Here is a 20,789-nt window from a genome sequence, read left to right on the forward strand (position 1 = left end):
TCGGAATGAGATATTGAAACAACGCGCTACCGACGTTATCTTCCCATTGGACGATGTCATCGTAGTCACTTCACGTCATCGTCTTGGCTACCCCCCTGGAGAGCGAGGTCATCCTCGCTCGATTCCTGCCCCGACGGAAGGCGAATGATTTTGACACCTGCCTGACATACGACCTGCATCGATGAGAAAATGAGCCTCTTTATCGCACTTTCATATCTTCCGAATGGGCCGGAGATTCGACGGATTCCGCTGAATGCAGTAGATGAGCTGGATCGGTGCATGTGTGTCATATGAGCTTTACCCACTCCAACTACTCTTCTCACCCACTCGGCACAGATGATATCGTCGTGCAAAAATCTGCAAATTTGACACTATTTCGTGTTTTGACCTTTCACCATCTCCGCGATATCTTTGGGATGATGATGGCGATGTCGAAGATACTGTTTCCCATCTGCGCGCACAGTCGGATAAAGCGTGTTACGACAGAAGCCCTATCATATCGTACTAGGGTGTGGCTTATGTTTTAAAAGTTCTCAAAATCAAAAAGTTTGTGTGTTCTTCTAAAATTAAATCACAAAAAAAACCCTCGCACTTTGAGCCAGGATTGTGAAACGTGAATTGTGGAGTTGTAAAATATGAGCTTCAGCATTATTTTTCAACCAAATTTGAAACTTTTAGTACCATTCTGTTAAAAATAAATTAAATAATTGGTGAGCTCGTTTCATGCTTACATTAAAATGTGTAAAATATGTGTAGGTATGACAACACATACTTTTATCGTGACAATGACAAGAAGGTTACATTTATTTGTTTATTCAATAAATTATTACTATTCAGCGCCTCTCTGAATGTCAGCATCAACTCTTATTCATAAATAATTTATGTTTCGTTATGTTCATATTTGCACAAGAATTGAATGTACATTGAAGATGATAAACTCCCTTCGAAAAAAAAAGTCGCACCCTAATAGGTACACACTCACATGTCCCATTTCTGGGGTTTGGATGATAGAAGACCATGATCGATTATGGCCATCCAGCACTATTGCCTTTGGCGCTTATGACTTACTACCGGTCATAGTCATCCGAATCGAAAATGATAATGGCACCGATCCATTGCAGATATGTAGATGGGTCGCACATGTGCCGGCAACAGTGCCACTTAAAAACCAATAAAATGCCTATTTTCCATATGGGCACATCAATTTTCGTGACTGGGAAATTTATCTACCGCACATCGCACATCTCACGTCGCAGCTATACGTCAATCATCAGTCATTGCGGGAGGAGTTTTAGCTATTGAACTATGTTGAGAGACGAAGACAGTTGCAACATGGTCTACTGAAGATGCTACTGTCCATGTTGAGCATATGCTGTTGTCATAAGAGTAGTCATTTCTGGGATATCAATCTTTTCAGACGGACTCTTATGCTAAATGATGGATGATTAATACAAGAGAAAAACTTTGAAGTTTCCATGCTTCAGTAATTAGATCATTGAATAATTGTATGCAGAAAATGGATCCATTGAAAGCAAACAAAGCCTTATCCTCATTGATCATCGTTGATCGATTCTGCACCAACTGACAACAAATCCGCTTGTCATCGATATGTTCTCCCACGCTATAATGGCGTGGGCTTCGATCCGCAAGGAAAGTGATCTTCTTCGATCGTACAAAGTCGTAAGCGCTCTTCAACAATCATCAACTTTCGCTTTTTCCTGCTTTGCGGATCATCTCGGTGACAATAAACTGGGAGATGAGACTCGATGGCTAATCTCCGGCTGATTTGCGGTGTGACAGCGCAGATTTTCGATTCAGACATTCTATCAGGAAATGAATGGCATGGGGACATAAACATGCGCGAGTTTTATGGGCAAATTTTTACGAGTTTTTGCTAGTTTTTGATCAGGCACAGACTGGAAACGCATTCCTCGAGCGATGACATATTGCATTTTTTTAAAAGTATTTTTGGATTGGATTTGGATTAGGTTTGGATTAGAATTGAATTGGATTAGGTTTGGATTTGGATTGGATTTGGATTTGGATTTGGATTTGGATTGGATTTGGATTGGATTTGGATTGGATTTGGATTGGATTTGGATTGGATTTGGATTGGATTTGGATTGGATTTGGATTGGATTTGGATTGGATTTGGATTGGATTTGGATTGGATTTGGATTGGATTTGGATTGGATTTGGATTGGATTTGGATTGGATTTGGATTGGATTGGATTTGGATTGGATTTGGATTGGATTTGGATTGGATTTGGATTGGATTTGGATTGGATTTGGATTGGATTTGGATTGGATTGGATTTGGATTGGATTTGGATTGGATTGGATTTGGATTGGATTTGGATTGGATTTGGATTGGATTTGGATTGGATTTGGATTGGATTTGGATTGGATTTGGATTGGATTTGGATTGGATTTGGATTGGATTTGGATTGGATTTGGATTGGATTTGGATTGGATTTGGATTGGATTTGGATTGGATTTGGATTGGATTTGGATTGGATTTGGATTGGATTTGGATTGGATTTGGATTGGATTTGGATTGGATTTGGATTGGATTGGATGGATTTGGATTGGATTTGGATTGGATTTGGATTGGATTTGGATTGGATTTGGATTGGATTTGGATTGGATTTGGATTGGATTTGGATTGGATTTGGATTGGATTTGGATTGGATTTGGATTGGATTTGGATTGGATTTGGATTGGATTTGGATTGGATTTGGATTGGATTTGGATTGGATTTGGATTGGATTTGGATTGGATTTGGATTGGATTTGGATTGGATTTGGATTGGATTTGGATTGGATTTGGATTGGATTTGGATTGGATTTGGATTGGTTTGGATTGGATTTGGATTGGATTTGGATTGGATTTGGATTGGATTTGGATTGGATTTGGATTGGATTTGGATTGGATTTGGATTGGATTTGGATTGGATTTGGATTGGATTTAAATTGGATTTGGATTGGATTTGGATTGGATTTCGATTGGATTGGAAGCCTCCAAGCTTCCAAGCTTCCAAGCTTCCAAGCTTCCAAGCTTCCAAGCCTCCAAGCTCTCAAGCTTCCAAGCTTCCAAGCTTCCAAGCTTCCAAGCTTCCAAGCTTCCAAGATTCCAAGCTTCGAAGATTCCAAACTTCGAAGATTCCAAACTTTCTAGGCTTCCAAGCTTCCAAGCTTCCAAGCTTCCAAGCTTCCAAGCTTCCAAGCTTCCAAGCTTCCAAGCTTCCAAGCTCTCAAGTTTCCAAGCTTCCAAGCTCTCAAGCTTCCAAGCTTCCAAGCTTCCAAGCTTCCAAGCTTCCAAGCTTGCAAGCTTCCAAGCTTTCAAGCTTTCAAGCTTCCAAGCTTCAAAGCTTCAAAGCTTCAAAGCTTCAAAGCTTCCAAGTTTCCAAGCTTCCAAGCTTACAAGCTTTCAAGCTTCCAAGATTTCAAGCTTCCAAGCTTCCAAGCTTCCAAGCTTCCAAGCTTCCAAGTTTCCAAGATTCCAAGCTACGAAGATTCCAAACTTTCTAGGCTTCCAAGCTTTCAAGCTTTCAAGCTTCCAAGCTTCCAAGCTTCCAAGATTCCAAGCTTCAAAGATTCCAAACTTCGAAGATTCCAAACTTTCTAGGCTTCCAAGCTTCCAAGCTTCCAAGCTTCCAAGCTTCCAAGCTTCCAAGCTTCCAAACTTCCAAGCTCTCAAGCTTCCAAGCTTCCAAGCTCTCAAGCTTCCAAGCTTCCAAGCTTCCAAGCTTCCAAGCTTCCAAGCTTCCAAGCTTCCAAGCTTCCAAGCTTCCAAGCTTCCAAGTTTCCAAGATTCCAAGCTACGAAGATTCCAAACTTTCTAGGCTTCCAAGCTTCCAAGCTCTCAAGCTTCCAAGCTCTCAAGCTTCCAAGCTTCCAAGCTCTCAAGCTTCCAAGCTTCCAAGCTTCCAAGCTTCCAAGCTTCTAAGCTTCCAAGTTTCCAAGATTCCAAGCTACGAAGATTCCAAACTTTCTAGGCTTCCAAGCTTTCAAGCTTTCAAGCTTTCAAGCTTCCAAGCTTCCAAGCTTCCAAGCTTTCAAGCTTTCAAGCTTCCAAGCTTCCAAGCTTCAAAGCTTCAAAGCTTCAAAGCTTCAAAGTTTCCAAGCTTCCAAGCTTTCAAGCTTTCAAGCTTTCAAGCTTCCAAGATTTCAAGCTTCCAAGCTTCCAAGCTTCCAAGCTTCCAAGCTTCCAAGATTCCAAGATTCCAAGCTACGAAGATTCCAAACTTTCTAGGCTTCCAAGCTTTCAAGCTTTCAAGCTTCCAAGCTTTCAAGCTTTCAAGCTTCCAAGCTTCCAAGATTCAAAGCTTCAAAGCTTCCAAGCTTCCAAGCTTCCAAAGTTTCCAAGCTTCCAAGCTTTCAAGCTTCCAAGATTTCAAGCTTTCAAGCTTCCAAGCTTCCAAGCTTCCAAGCTTCCAAGCTTCCAAGCTTCCAAGCTTCCACGCTTCCAAGCTTCCAAGCTTCCAAGCTTCCAAGCTTCCAAGCTTTCAAGCTTCCAAGCTTCCAAGCTTCCAAGCTTCCAAGCTTCCAAGCTTCCAAGCTTCCAAGCTTCCAAGCTTTCAAGCTTTCAAGCTTCCAAGCTTCCAAGATTCAAAGCTTCAAAGCTTCCAAGCTTCCAAGCTTCCAAGCTTTCAAGCTTCCAAGATTTTAAGCTTTCAAGATTTCAAGCTTTCAAGCTTCCAAGCTTCCAAGCTTCCAAGCTTCCAAGCTTCCAAGCGTCCAAGCGTCCAAACGTCCAAGCTTCCAAGCTACCAAGCTTCCGCGCTTCAAAATTTTCAAATTTCCTTGTTTTCATGTTTTTGTGTTTTCAAGTTTCTATGTTCATGTGTTACCAGGTTTAATTTCAGATAGTTTTCATGTTGTCTTGAAATTGTTCTTAAGATTATCTTCAGATTTTCTTGAAGATTATATTGTCATATTACATTGTCATACATTGTCTTTAGATTATTTTTTATATTGTCTTTAGATTATACATTCAAACCTCCATGAGCCGATATTGAAGTGACGATCGACTCATGAACATAACGAGGCATGGAACAAAATTCTTCACACAGAATATCTGTTCCATCTTTTGGAAAGGATCATCATAGTAATCATATTGTTTTGGTTTAGGTATGGTTCCAAATGTAGGCAATTTTCTTTGTAATTGGCAACCTGCTCACGAAAAGAACATTTTTATCTCTGGAAATGAATGTTTATTCTCAATGATGACTAGTGCATTTATATGGCCTTGGTAATGGTCGATTGTTTGGAGAAGAACTCTTCAACAGTTCATCAAACATTCAATAAAATCCTGTTTTCCATGCTATAATTATCTTCAATGTCAGTAAGAATTTAGATCAAAAACAGCTTTCAGACAATACATCACATAAATTTTGATATTAGAAATCGAATTATAGCTCTCTTGACAGACTATACATGAGGGTACGGGAATGGTCAACTTCTCCTCACAGTCCCCACTCCAAACTGTCTGCCTTAAAATTGCCGTAAGATTGTCTTTCTAAAGATTGGCTTCAGATTGCCTTCCGATTGGCTTTCATATTGACTTCAGACTGGCTTCAGATTGTCTTCAGATTTCCTTCTGATTGGCTTCAGGTTGGCTTCAGATTGGCTTCAGGTTGGCTTCAGAATGGCTTCAGACTGGCTTCAGTCTGGCTTCAGATTGTCTTCAGATTGGCTTCAGATTGGCTTCATATTGACTTCAGACTGGCTCCAGATTGGCTTCAGATTTCCTTCAGATTGGCCTCAGAATGCCTTCAGATTGGCTTCAGGTTGGCTTCAGATTGGCTTCATATAGGCTTCATATTGGCTTAAGATTGTTTTAAGATTTCCTTCAGACTGGCTTCAGATTGCCTTTATATTGCGTTCAAATTTCCTTCAAATTGGTCTCAGATTGGTTTCAGATTGCCTTCAGAATGGATTCAGATTGCCTTCAGACTGGCTTTAGATTGGCTTCAGATTGTCTTCAGATTGCCTTCAGATTGTTTTCAGATTGCTTTTAGATTGCCTTCAGTTTTCCTTTCAGATTGCCTTCAGATTCCCTTAAAATTGCCTTCAGATTTCATTCAGATTGCGTTCAGTTTGCCTTCAAATGGCCTTCAGATTGCCGTCAGATTGCCTTCAGATTGGCTTCAGGTTGGCTTCAGATTGGCTTCGTATTGACTTCTGACTGGCTTCAGATTGGCTTCAGATTTTTTTTTCAGATTGGCTTCAGAATGCCTTCAGATTTCCGTCGGATTGCCTCAAGATTGACTTCAAATTGCCTTTAGATTGTCTTCTTGTCTTCTTGTCTTAAGTTTGATTTGATGCATAGACATGTATGTTAATGTAATTTCAAAAACTTGCTTCTTGTGCTGAATAAAGCATTTTCTTGTTTTGGCCACTGATAAATATTGATTGATTAGGTAGAAATTTCCGCCCCGAAACTCACCTGATGTTGCAGCAATAACATGCTGGTACTACTCCCACTGGTTCCGCTAGCACTGCTGCTGCTACCACCAGCGCCTGAAGTGTTGCCGGTGACCTTCCGCAAGGATCCACCGGAACTCGACAAATGTGCTGCTGCGGTTCGGAGACCGGCACCTAATGCCAGTAGACTCTTATCGGCGACTGGATTACTGCTCGACGGGGACACACAGACGGTCCTCGTGGGTGAAGCCGTCACTGGTGGCGACGACGGGACGGCACTCGGTGAGGTTACAACTTGCGACAGAAGTTGTGGAGCACCTGCAACGAAACACAATAGACGTCCAAGGTTACAACAAGTCGGAACAGAGGAACCGGTTCGGGTGTTTAGTGTTTTATGAGATACGAAACGATGAAGATAATGAGTATCCTACCATAATATATCATAATTCACTTCGGCTGTCTGGGCTGAGAGTTTTAAGAGCTTGATGGATTTTCTTCACTCAAATCACTTCGGACGAATTCTGACCGGCCATCGTCCCACCGCACAATCTACATATTTTAGCATATCTTTGACAAATGTGATCTCAACTTTGATAGGCCCAATATTCTCTTCGTAAATTTTCGATCTTCACGATAACTTCCACTCAAAACACGTCGGATTTCGCCTCCACAATTTGCACTTGATCAATCTCCCGAACGCTCACCGGACCACCGGTATCGACTGTCAATGCCGTCGAAAATTGATATTTTACAGCTCTATAACCGCGCTCACATGGATTCACGCAGAAGACCGCCCGAATCGGTTGTTGTCACTCGCGTCACGTCCGAAATTTAAATAAAATCATCATCGCCGCTGGGATCGGGTTGGAGCGCGGCTCATCGCGAAATTTTCGTCCGATTGTTCGGGGGGAGTGGCCTGTCTTTCTCTATTCGCGCGAGCGCTATCATCGCTATTGGTGGCAGGAGGGGGTCGATGGGTTGAAAATTCACATTCATCTAATGGCCGTGTAGAATGTGCGATGTCAAAACGAGCAGTGTTTCATCGTTCGCGGATAACGATGCAGGTGGGCAGAGCCGGATCGAGGGGATGCGGCTCAGTAGTTGTACAGTTTTGGATGAATCTGAGATCAATTTATTTTGGAATAACCTTTACGGTTTCAATAATATCTTCTTCTTCTTATTCTTGGCATTACGTCGTCACTAGGACAGAGCCTGCTTCTCAGCTTTGTGTTCAATTAGCACATCCACAGTTATTAACTGAGAGTTTTAATTGCCAATGTTGCCATTTTCGCATTAGTATATCGTGTGGCAGGTACGATGATACTCTATACCTAGTGAAATCATGGAAATTTCCATTACGAAAAAAACCTGAACCTACCGGGAATCGAACCCAGACACCTTCAGCATTGCTTTGCTTTGTAGCCGCGGACTCTACCCACTTGGCTTAGGAAGGTCCTTAATTTAAGTTATATTTCGTACTGAAATTTGACAAATACTTTATTGGTGTAGCGAAATTTATCAACTATTATGTTTTCTAGTGTAGAAGAACTATTGTTAACCATATTTTTGAAAATATAATAAAGTAATGTCGGGTGAATTTCTTAGCCGAGTGGTTAGAGTCCGGGGCTACAAAGCAAAGCCATGCTGAAGGTGTCTAGGTTCGATTCCCGGTCGGTCCAGGATCTTTTCGTAATGAAAATTTCTTTGACTTCCCTAGGCATATAGTATCATCGTACCTGCCACACGATGTACGAATACGAAAATGGCAACTAAAACTCTCAGTTAATATCTGTGGAAGTACTCATAAAAACACTAAGCTGAGAAGCAAGCTCTGTCCCAGTGAGGACGTAATGCCAAGAAGAAGAAGAAGAATGTCGGGTGAAATTGTTCTCTACCACAGTTTTTCATGTATGTTAATGCCATGTTGTCATTTCCTCGAAACTGAATGCAGGAAAAAAATACGACAGTGTACCACAGTGAATCAAGCATCCAAATTCTGTATCAAAATAAATACTAATTAATAAACTGTATCAAAATAAATAACATTAAATAATATTAGAAATCATGATCATGTGTCGATACAATGGGCTCTTGTTTCAAAAACAACCTATATACTAAATTTGCAGACTCGGAATTCGAATTGGTTGCTAAATTCTTTAATAGAAATAAAATCCGATTCAATATTTATGGATGTTCATGCTTTCAATGTATTAAAAACAAGAAGTTTATGAATATCTGTGATAACTACTCAACATGATTTAAGGATTTTACATTATTTTCATAGAAATAAACTTCTTTGACACCATAAAAACTTCACAACACACAATTTGGTGATAGTTACGACAAACAATGTATATTTACTATATATTACATTGATATTGGTGCTCTATTTGTAAGTACCGATCAATTTCACGTGAATTTACGGTAAATATATATAATGGATGTATGTTCGTTTAAATCATATCTTCGAATTTCTGGCATCATGTGCTAACTGGGATCGAATACAGCAGTTTTTATCATAACTGAACGCCGAAAATTTGGTTTTATGTCATCTGATAATTATGATCATTTTGTTCGTTCTCTTGTAGCTACAAATAAAGTAGGTATACCATGACCCCACAGTTATGGATCAAATAGTGTAGAGTCCAACCTATAAAATTCAATAAAATGACATGGAAAACGTAAAATTGTAATTGAAAAGCACGAATTGAATCGTTTCAAATTGGAACTTCGGTTAGTAAACTGTTTTGAGTGTAATATTTACATAGGATTACATAAAAATTAAAAATTGCATCGGTTTCTGAAAACCATATTATGGATCAATTTTCATATTATGGATCAAATTGTGACATATTACGGATCAGTGCGCAAAATCAAGAGATTTTAAACTCAATGCACCTGTATTGCATGATTTGGTTAAATTTTAACAATGTGTTACATATTACTGCAAAAATAGCATTGTTAGAGCTGGAAACAAGGGTAAAATGTCCTTTTTGTGATATACTGCATTGTAGTAACTGAGGCATGAACTGTTTTCGCTCCACACCAAGTTTTCCACCCGTTTTTGTCTGCTAAAAAAATGAAATTTACCAACCTTGATGTTGTATTAGTTTTATCCTTAGTGCTATTGTCTGAAAATGTCGAATCCAATGCTTAAAATGGTAGAAATCTACATTCTTTGGAAGTGATCCATAACCGTGGTAAACAATCATTTCCTGGTCCATATTATGGATCACTAGTTAGAAGTGCTAATATTCGGTATTTAGAATCAACAATCAAGTAAACTGTTTTCTAAAGATGAATTCACACTAAATCGAAGCGAACGAGCATGTTTTATACTATAACATATGAATTTTACCACTTGTGGGAGCTTATGAATGCTGACGGCACTTCTTACAGAAAACGACCATATAATGATAGCCGTGTAGTACCAACTAAACATTTGTCAAATACACCGTTATTAAGTTGTTGAATGTTGTGCTTAACTTTACAAATGCTAGAAGACAAATAGTATAACATGGGAAAAATATGTTTTACGTCAACGTTTATGTTTTGAGCGAGTTATCCGATGTTGAACGCCAAAGTAATCCGTCACTGTGGGTGATCCGTAACTGTGTGGGCATGGTACCAGTATTCATCACCCTAAGGAAATTTGTTTAAGACAATTAAAAAACTTGAAAAACAAAATATTTTTTTCATACATTAAACGAATGCTTTCGACCCATGTTTAGCTGGGAAAACATGAGAACTGGTCAGGAACCATTTTTTGTATAGAAAATTGTGATGGCCAGTATTGGACATGTTTCAAGTATTGAACATGTTTATAAATTTCGGTTCCTTAATTCACCTTCTACGTTGATTTCATATGCAGGGTGGTGAATTCAGGAATACCATCGCGAAATAAGATGCAAATCAGCAAACATTTCAAGTAAAATGATTTTTTTTTTAAATTTTAACAGCAAATTTTAAGGTTTCTGAGATTGTTTCCACATTATTTTCAAGCGATTTGATGAACATTAAACGATTTATGCCTATTTGTATCTTGAAACGGTATATAATCAAGGCGGCATGAATACATAAAAAAGTAAAATAATGCTAAATAAGTGTTTAATAAAATGCAGATATTGAACATTTTTGTACGATTCACGTTCTGCTTATCACATTCACAATCGACCTTTTTCATTCAATACACATGTATTTTCAGTTAACGAAAATATCATATATTACCTATTTCAAATTTGAATCATCATGTTTTATACGTTCCAGAATTCTTTAAAGAATTCTTCCAAACATCTGAGGATTTCTGCAAAAGTTCTTTCAGGGATATCTCTAAGAAAACTGTAAAAATTCTGTTAATATTTATATCGAAACTTCTTTCGGACATGCTTATAATAGTTCTTCAGAATCAACACTAACAACTACTCCAAGAATTATTCTTAGACCACTAAATTACCTACTGTGTGTCATATAAGAGCTTTTCTGTGTGTTGTTCTTGAAAAGTGTAGAGATTTTGTGTCGATGTTCGAAGTTTCGATTGATACTTTAGAGTTTTCTACATACATTCTACTAAGAATTCCCCAAAAATCCATCCACGATTTTTTTCAGGAATTTATTCTGATAATACTTAAATTTTCTTTAAGGAAGTCCTTTAAAGATTTATTCGGTATTTTTTCAAAGTATAATGCTTACAGAAATTTATGGAATTCAAGAAATTTCCTTTGGATTCTACATATTTATTTTTGGTAGTGTTCTTAGATATACCGAAGTAACATTGTTAGCTGAATAATAGCTGAAAAGCTGTTTATACAGCCTTTTTCCAACAGAATACAATGCTATTTAGCCACCAATGTTACCTGGGTGTTTATAAATGAACTATAGTAATAAAAAGCAGTCCTGAAAAAATAAACTGAAATATTTTCTAACGTACCATTGGAAGAGTTTTTGTTTCAATATCTATTTCAATGAATTCTGAGAAAACATATTCTAGGGAAATCACAGGATCAATATCTGAAGAAATTAATGCGGAATGTTTCCGATATCTGGAGGATATCAAAATTTAACCTTTTCTTGGTTAAATTCTTGGACCTTTAGGGAATTTCCGAATTTTGGATAATTTTTAACCCCTCTACCGGCAGCTTCATTTTTTACCGCAAAATTCAAATTCAAATCGTTATTACTGTTTTGTTTTTCAATATTTTTGCACCATTTTTTCACAAGAACTCAAAAAACTCTTCTAGTTTTGAAATCCGTGTCGATATTAATTATTGGTCATCTGGTTTTAAAGATATTCCGATGTTCCTTGGGGGACCGACATTTTCCATACAAAATGTCTCTGGCGGCCATTTTGTTTTTGATCAATTTATCAAAAAAATAAAATGTGGGCTATATAATGCCAGGTAATAAGGAGCTTCTCTGAAAAAATCATACAAATCGGTTCAGTATTCTTGGAGATATCTGAAAATTACGATATGATGTTTTTTGAAGTTTTTAAGATCTTTATGTGGCCAGCGTGGTTTCAGAAACCTAAATGGCCATTACTTAAAGAAAGTTGCACCAAATTGCTTCATTTTTTCACAACATACTCTCATTAATGTATTGTTCCGAAGAGTGAATATCCGAATACGATTAAAATTCTGTAGCCTGAGAAATTAACGGGGGGTTCTAGTAACGGGTCGGTCCCCCAAGGAATTTTGGAATATCTATAAAACCAGATGACCAATGATCAATATCGATACAGATCCTAAAACTAGAAGAGTTTTTTGAGAGCTTGTGAAGAAATGGTGCAAAAATATTGAAAAATAAAAAAGTTATAACGATTTCAATTTGAATTTTGCGGTAAAAAATGGAACTGCCGGTAGAGGGGTTAAGGAACTTCTCCAGAAACCTTAAAATAACTGTTGCGAGAATTTCAGTTGAAATTCTTTGAAAAATCACTTGTGGAATTCCAGAGAAATGTCTGCAAGAATTCTTGCTGAAATCATTTTAATATAATACATGTAGAAATTCCTAGTTCCTAGAACAATCCGAGAAGGAAAACTTAGAAAAAATACAAGGGAAATTTCTAAGAAAATTTCAATTGTTCGCAGAGTTCTTCAAAATCTTAGGAAATCAATTAAGCATTCCTGAGGAATTGGTAGGATAATATATTTAAAATTCTCAAGGCAATTTTCCGTAGGAGGTGAAATGTAATGCTAAATCTTGTTTTGTTGATGAACTGGTTCACTTTCGAACCGGCAAAATTAATTATTTATATTTCATAAGATAATTACTGAAGTTTGCTCTATAATTTGGTAATAGTTCAATCGGACGAATGAAATGTGCAAATTTGTGAACCTTTTCATTCCACCGATTCAATTTTGAACCAGTTTAATAGTTTATTTTTATTTCAAAAAATATTCCGTGAAACTTATTGTTAAAATTTGCCAGCAGATTAACCTTACAACTGAAATGTGTAACTTATTGTATATTTTACCGATTCATTCTAAAACCGGTAAAATATTTTATTTTGGAAGATAACCAGAAAAATTGCTGTTTTTATTTTGATAGAAGTTTGGTCATTCAACTGAAATGTGCTTCATTTTGAACCGGCTCATTTTACCGATTTACTTTTAAGCTAGCAAATAAGGAAAATTAATAAGTGGAACTAAGGAAACATAATTAGTAATTCTTCTTTGGATGGACGTATTTTTATAATAATGAGAATCGAAGTGTAATTTTATATTTTGTTTTTCCTTGAGCCGGTTTATTCTTCATATCGATTTACCCAAGATTTAATGTAATTGAACCGGTAAAATCAATTATTGGTTTATTTCAGCAGATAACTACTGAAGTTTGTTGCTATAACTTGGTATAAATTTTACCGTACAACTGAAATCTATGTTGTAAGCTTTTCCGATGATTTTATTAACAAATAAGCATTTCCAAGCCACAGAGCAACTCATGAAGAAGCTTGGTTGCTGACTCCTCGATCTTCATACCAAATGGAATTTTAACCCATCCCCCATTTTCAACCAACTTTTCGACACGATTTAAACCCGTAAAAAAGCTCAAATTTGGGAACTGTTTTCATCGTGATAGCTAGCTAATATTATAAAGTTATTGTTAAGACTTTAATTGGCCTTCAAATGTGGATCTTATCGAAGAAAATAACACAAATCCTTAAAGTGGCATTTTGGACCATTTTACCCTACCTATCTCTTCAACAAGTTCAACACCGTGAAATCATTACTTGTACTTAAAATATTAATCTTACAATAATTTTCGCCCTTCTAGAGAAAGAGCAACAATTTTCGACTTATCACCCATTCTTACGATTTTCGACTTATGACCCATTCTTACGATTTTCGCCTACTTAGTGAATTTATTTCGATCCAGTGTTGGATCCGGCCCTGCCTTCGCCGCGCAACAATGCTCGCGAATGGGGTGGGATCACAAAGGTAATTTCAATTTTCACGCCTATGCTGTTCGGTTTGTGCTAGGAGGGAAGCACCTCTCTGTTTTGTTTCCGATACGGTTGTTTTGCTTTCCTGGTCGTTGAAGTATGTTGATAGATGGCTTTGGCGATTGCTATCGGGACCAGATAGGGAAGAAAGCGAGCAACCCCTTTGAGAGCCATGAAAATCAGTGACATTTAGCAAGTTCATTATGAGCGGTTATGATTCGTGGCGAATAGGTAGCTCAAGTGTATCTTTGTGTTCCCTACAGTTTTGAATTTGATACGACAATCTGATATTCGTGAAGTGATAGCTTCCCATCTGTTGGACAAAGCTTATGATTTATGTGAATTTGTTTGATTCTACTGCGTGAGACCCTAACATCATTGTTCCCACAAGGATTGGAGAATGGTTCCAATTTCTCAAACGAGAGATGGAACCAACCGCACATTTCGTCCGAAATTTCACCTTAAAAGGCCGCACGCCTCCAAACACTTCTCACTAGATGTAAGATGCTGGCGCTGACCGTTGAATGCAGCCAGTGCACGCGGAGGTCTTAAATTATTTAATTTCCGATCACGCCGATTGCCCCAACCCAGTCTCTCTGTGTCTTGGAATGCTGATGAGCTGGCTATTATAAATCTCGCTTTTAATAAGATAAACGAATTATAAATAATTATAGCCCCTACCTCCACCGGGCACAGGCAGCGTTTAATTTGGCTTCGTCATCCTCCCCATCGCATCTTCGGAGTCCGTGTAGCGGTCATCATCTCTCGGCAACAACACCAGTAGCGCCAAAGTGCTGCCAGCTAGCAGCTACCTGAATTTTACGTGAAGACTACTATGAGATTGATTTCGGCGTCAAGGAGCAAAGTAGGGCATCGACTGGAGACTTCCCACATTGCCTGTAGGGAACGCAGAAAGACTAGTCAAAAATCAATCGCGGTATTGTCAAGGATTGAGTTCCATAGAAATTCTTACAATTTATTAGCTTAATTAGCTTAATTGGTAGTAAAGTATGGCCAAATTCGAACATTACTCGCGATTGTTACTTACTTCCCGATGTTTTGTCAAACTGATGCTTTGGAAGTCGTTGAAGCAGTTTGGCTGACATCGATACATAAGGATGAGCTGTTAACGTTTGATTTGGTAAGCTCATTCCATACTATTTTTGCTTTATTCCAACAAGCTTGAGTTCAACAAGATCCACTCTCGAGACAATGTGATCAAGTGGATCAATGGGATGCATATCCGATGCTGTAAAATCCTATGTAAATCGAGGGGAGGGACATTCTGTATAAAGACGCTTCTCACAAGGAAGTTTGACATAAAGAAGATGGGCATAATGGAAATTTGGCATGATGAGAATTATATGTCTTCTTTAAAATTTTACCTGTACTTGGATGAAACTGCTTTATGCGATTCGTCCATAATGCCAAACGTTCTTGTGCGAAACGTCTTTATGCGAAATGAGTCACCACTGTAAATCAAGCAAAGCATCTTTCTTCTTGAGATATTATAAACCGTAGTACACTAAGCTGAGAATCACGCTGTGTCCCAGAGGGGATGTAATACCAAGAAGATAATTAACAAGACAAAAATTACAATAAATTCTCCACTATGTACATCGATCGTCCACAACTGCAACTTTTCCCCATGGTTAGTAGTTTCACCACATGGAGAAAATATTTATCCAATAAAAATGTTAAGTCATCTGCCCATTCAAAATTGGCCAAATCCATTCACCCTCGGAACCCTGTACGCATCCATTCATTCATTCAGCGCACTAATCTACCAACCGGCTACCATTTCACCAATTGAAGCTCAACAGAAAAATTCGAAAACCCGAAAATAGTTGCTAATTGATGTTACTTGTATAGAAAAACGCTTAATGAACGATCAAGATGGAACGAACTTTACATAACGGATGCATGTAGCTTCTTCCATCGCAGCTGAAGGTACTTACTGGGAGTGCGATCTCGGAAAAAGAGTAACGTGCCGAAATCGAAAATCAAAGCCGTGGGACGATCTTTCTTCTGTCCAAGTTAGTACGTAATGGTTTTGCCTCCCGCAACGTGTGCCTCCACGCCACGCACACCGAGCACGCATTCCAGCCGAGGAAAATATATCTGCACCTGGGCCCATCGCGAAATTGATCCCTCGCACTCGTGGAAATTGGGCTTCGCAAAACAAACAACCCCCAGAGTGGAGTTAATTCACCGAAGATGGAAAAAGACAATGCACTAAGGGGGGTTTGATGAATCTAGGTGGCCAAAATCATTTTTAAAATTTGCTCAGATTTTGAAAATATGTTCTACATGTGACACATAAACAGTTGTGGAATAATGCTTTATGCTTAGTCTTTTTTTATTCAAGTCTATGTTAGCGCTGGATCATCTTAATATCAGGGTTTGGAAAACTTGTAGATTTAGTCCTTACTTTAATTTCAGTTTACAATGACAAAACATAGTGCAGTATATTGCATAAAGCGGTTGACATAATCAGCCGATACTTTAGACAAATTTTCCGAACATCAAATAGAAGCTGCCTCTAGCCCAGGCTCTTTGATTCCAGTGAGGAAGAAAAGAGTGCCGCCAATTGTGGTCAGTTGCTCCAAATTTGGTGTTCATACAAAATGGACCCTTTCAAAGCCCTTCCTGGCTACACCACTGATCCATCACCCGAAAGGCTTTGGGGTTTTTCATACTTCGACATGTAGAATCTAACAAAAATAGTCCGGTTGAAAACTCCGTGTAACACCATCGTGACTTTCCCTTGTCAGTGCCGTCGGTGCCAACATTGCCGTATGGACACTAAATGCATGGTTTGCGGTGGTTCTACTCACACCAAGGACGTCTGTCCTGTGAAAGAAGATACCAAAAAGTTTGTATGCGCAAATTACGGGGACAACCAGAAGTCTAACTTTTGGGATTGCCTTTCGCCTAAACAACTAGTTGAGGCTCGTACCAGGCAGATGCACGGTCACAATTTTCGTAGCCGGAATTCCCCAGGTAGAATCTCCAACAATTCTCATTTTTCAGTTAATGATCGCTTGCTTAATAGTCATACCAATCAAGTAAATTATAATCATGCTCATTCACAAGGTAATTTTCTTCCGTCGAGTAACCGTTGGAATGGAAATACGCCAGTCGACTCCTACGCCATTGTTGTTGCAGGCAATTTCATCTCCTTCCCTTCTATTTTCTTCCTACCGTTCTATTTTTTTTAACAAAATGGAAACATCCCTGCTTATGCCACCGAAGGTAACTTCTATTACGCCTTTTTATCAACGGAAAATACCAACAGAAAATGTTTCTACTTCTAGTAACATGTCTCTCTCTCTCTGATTTTGATTTTTTAACTGAACAATTGAATCAAAAGATTGATGCTTTTTTCAAAACCACTACTATGGCTGAAGCAATCAAAGTTGGTGTAAAATTTACTCCGACAATTGTTATTGGATTACGTTTTCTCTAAGGCAGCGGTTTCCAGATCGTGCTCCACGGAGCATTTGGCGCTCCGTGACCGTTTTGAAAATCTGTACCAATGCCTTGAAACATCTCAACTTTCTGTTCAAAAATACGCTTTAAAACTCCGAGCCATACCTATAATTTTACATATTTTGAATCATTGCGACCAATCGATCGAACGTTCCTTTTAAGATCATTGTATTGTTCTCTAGATTTGAAATGTCGAAAATTTAGAAGTAGTTTTAATGCATCCTTATGACGTATTCTACATTATAGTGGATGACGAATGTATATGTTTACGAAATCGTTCAACATTTGAGCAAAGATTTTGAGGGTAAAACATTCGGTGGTCGAAAATGAAAGACCAGTTTAAGCTGCGAAATTGGGCTTTCAATTATTCATGTTTCGAAAACCAACATTGAAGACGACCAAATCCTATTTTATCCGACAGAAATTTTGACACTTTGACACAACTTCGATAATAATCAAAATTTTAGCACAGTGATACAAAATTAGGAATATTTCACGATTTTATTCAAATTATGCATTTCATTCAAACCTTTTAATAAAGGCTTGAAAATAAAATATTGTGCTATAGAAATTCGACCAGTTGCTTGAGCTCAAAACCAAAGCTTGAAAAATGCTTAATCAAAAAATTACTGCCGTTCTTAAAAGACAATTTACACCGTCTTCAGCTCAAGGCTGCACAGACTGAACGATCACAAACATTAGGCAACGGACAACACGAAACATCCAGTATCAGGTATCAGGTATCAGAAGGCCGGCTCCAAAGGCACGTTCCCCACCAGTTGGGAGATTTGTGCCATCGCCATATTTGAGCCTATTTCATCATCTACCCGATGGGAGAGGAAAGGGAAGGGAAAGATGGGAGGAAATAGGAGTGGGGTCCCTTGAAGAGGGAATATCGCATAAGCGAAATGAGAGCATGTAGCTCCATACCACAATGGGTTCGAACAGTGCCCTAAAAAGGGCACTGCAAAACGCATGAGCGTAAAGAGAGCCTATAGCTCATTTCCACAGCGGGTTAAGAATAACAGAATGTCCTGAAGATTCAGGCTTCTGTATTCAGTTTCACTTAATAAGTGTTTACCAAGTAATTGGAATCGCATTTGCGCAAAAACTGGACAGTTACATATCAGATGATACGAAGTTCCATAATCGGAGTCACAACTATCACACACAAATGAGTCAGCACGCTGAATATTTGCCATGTGATAGTTGAGTCGGCAGTGGCCTGTCAACGCTCTGACCAAGAGACTGCAATTCTGCTTTGACAGATTTGTTAAATACTTCGCCACCTTTGGAGATGGCTCAGTAATATACAATTTTGTTTGACGACACGACTCCAAACTATTCCAATATTGCTTGTGCTGAGTTGCCGCCCAAGAGTTTATCTGAAGCTTCACCCAGCACTTCGAAATTGGAATAGCCGGCTCAGGGCCAATGAAGTCATGCGATGCTCCATCGCGAGCTAGCTCATCAGCCAATTCATTTCCAGCGATGGAAGAATGGCCAGGTACCCATACAAGGTTTACAGAGTTGACTGAATTCAGTTCCTCAATTTGAGTTCGACATGCGATAACAAGCTTCGACCTTGAGTTGGCCGAAGCGAGAGCTTTTATAGCAGCCTGACTATCTGAACAGAAGTATATGACTTTACCCATTACGCGCTGTTGAAGTGCTGATTGCACTCCACACATAAGAGCAAATATTTCCGCCTGAAAAACGGTGCAGTTTCTACCAAGTGAGTAAAACTGATTCAGCCTTAGCTCACGAGAATATACTCCTGCACCAGCTCTACCTTCAAGAAGGGAGCCATCAGTGTAACATACTATATTGTTTGATATACTTCTTTCCAAATAGCCAGACGTCCACTCTTCCCGTGAAGGGAATTGTGTGGTAAATGTCCTGTAAGGAAAGTTACAAGCAATTGTGAGATCACTTGGAGCAAGGACAATTTTGTCCCAATTCACCAAAAGTGGAAACAACGAAGTGTGTGTAGATCTACGATTCACTGGATTTTTCTCCAGTAGATCCAGTACCCATAAACGGTAAGAGCAAGAAAGTGCTTCTTGTTTAAGATATATGTGTAGTGGCGCAACGTCGAAAAGGGCCTCGAGCGCTGCTGTGGGAGTTGTAGAGAACGCACCAGACATCGCCATCAAGCACATCCTTTGGAGATGGCCCAATTTTGATTGGATTGTTCTCACTTCGCCCTTTTGCCACCACACAAGACATCCATATGCCAATATTGGTCGAACAACTGTTGTGTAAATCCATTTGATATATTTGGGTTTGAGGCCCCAAGTTTTACCAAAGGTTCGCCGGCATTGACCGAAGGCCATACAAGCTTTTTTGACTCTGAAATCAATGTGAGCTGTCCATAAAAGTTTGGAATCTAGAATGACTCCGACATACTTTACTTGATCAGTCACATTAATCTCAGTGCCAAAAAGACGTAAAGGTCGAATTCCATCGCGGTTTCGTCTTTCCGTAAAAAGAACAATAGATGTTTTATTCGGGTTAACCGAAAGGCCATATTGGCGACACCAACTCTCGACTACCTGAAGAGCACTTTGCATCAGGTCGAATAGGGTGCTTATGCACATACCAACTATCAGAGCTAGATAGTCGTCGGCAAATCCATAAGTTGGAAAACCGCAATTATTGAGTTGCCTCAATAGCGTATCTGCTACGAGATTCCACAAAAGTGGTGACAAGACTCCCCCTTGGGGGCGAGTGGACAACACGAAACATCCAGTAGCCCAATGATGAATTTTTCGTTTGACGAAAAATTTCCATCGACTGGTGCCGGAATCGAACCCATACTTCATGGCACAATACGCCTAAACCACTGACGCCGCTAACCGCATGGCCACGAAGCTCAAAGTAAAAACGCAATTTAGTTTCATTTAGATGCCATATCCAGGGCGGGTGTACGGCTGTCAACTACAAACAAAGCTCGCCTAACAATCATCTCTCGGGCGGGCCGTTCCAAACAGCATCATCTCTCACGCGGGTCGACCCAAACAGCACAGGTCGAAACGCGGGCCATGCCAGATAGCAAATGCTGATGCAATTCAACACTCAAACAGCGGGATGCCTAGCAGCGTTGTGAGCCAAACGAATACACCCACAAAACATGGACGGTAGGCGAACCTCGTTGCGTATACCCCCCCTGGCCATATCGTCACAGTTTAACTCTGAAATAACAAGCTTTCTGATTAAAATGAAACAACTCTTTAAAAATATAAGGATCAAAAGTTCAAAATGAAATAAAAACTAATACAAGAATGACGAACATAAACCTTACTACACGATTTTTGAAGGAATTATTGAGTCGATATAAGCTTTTAAAAATCCGGATGTCAAACGATGTGGTTAAAAAGCACAGGTACTCCTCTTCATGGAGCAAAAAGTGCTCGGTGAACCAAAAAG

The 20,789-nt window shown here is 39.0% G+C and overlaps 1 protein-coding gene across 3 annotated transcripts in view; it reads right to left on the reverse strand.

Annotated features, from left to right (window-relative positions):
* The window catches only part of LOC5577565 (probable nuclear hormone receptor HR38), a 479,889-nt gene that overhangs the window by 19,530 nt on the left and 439,570 nt on the right, over positions 1–20,789 (reverse strand). For all 3 annotated transcript variants that reach the window (XM_021846267.1, XM_021846266.1, XM_021846268.1), the window contains exon 2: positions 6,450–6,745. In XM_021846267.1, coding sequence (XP_021701959.1) covers positions 6,450–6,745 — 296 coding nt within the window. The remainder of the gene's footprint in view (positions 1–6,449; positions 6,746–20,789) is intronic.

Source organism: Aedes aegypti, chromosome 2 (assembly GCF_002204515.2).
Source record: "Aedes aegypti strain LVP_AGWG chromosome 2, AaegL5.0 Primary Assembly, whole genome shotgun sequence".
In the NCBI taxonomy this organism is placed as follows: Eukaryota; Metazoa; Arthropoda; class Insecta; order Diptera; family Culicidae; genus Aedes; species Aedes aegypti.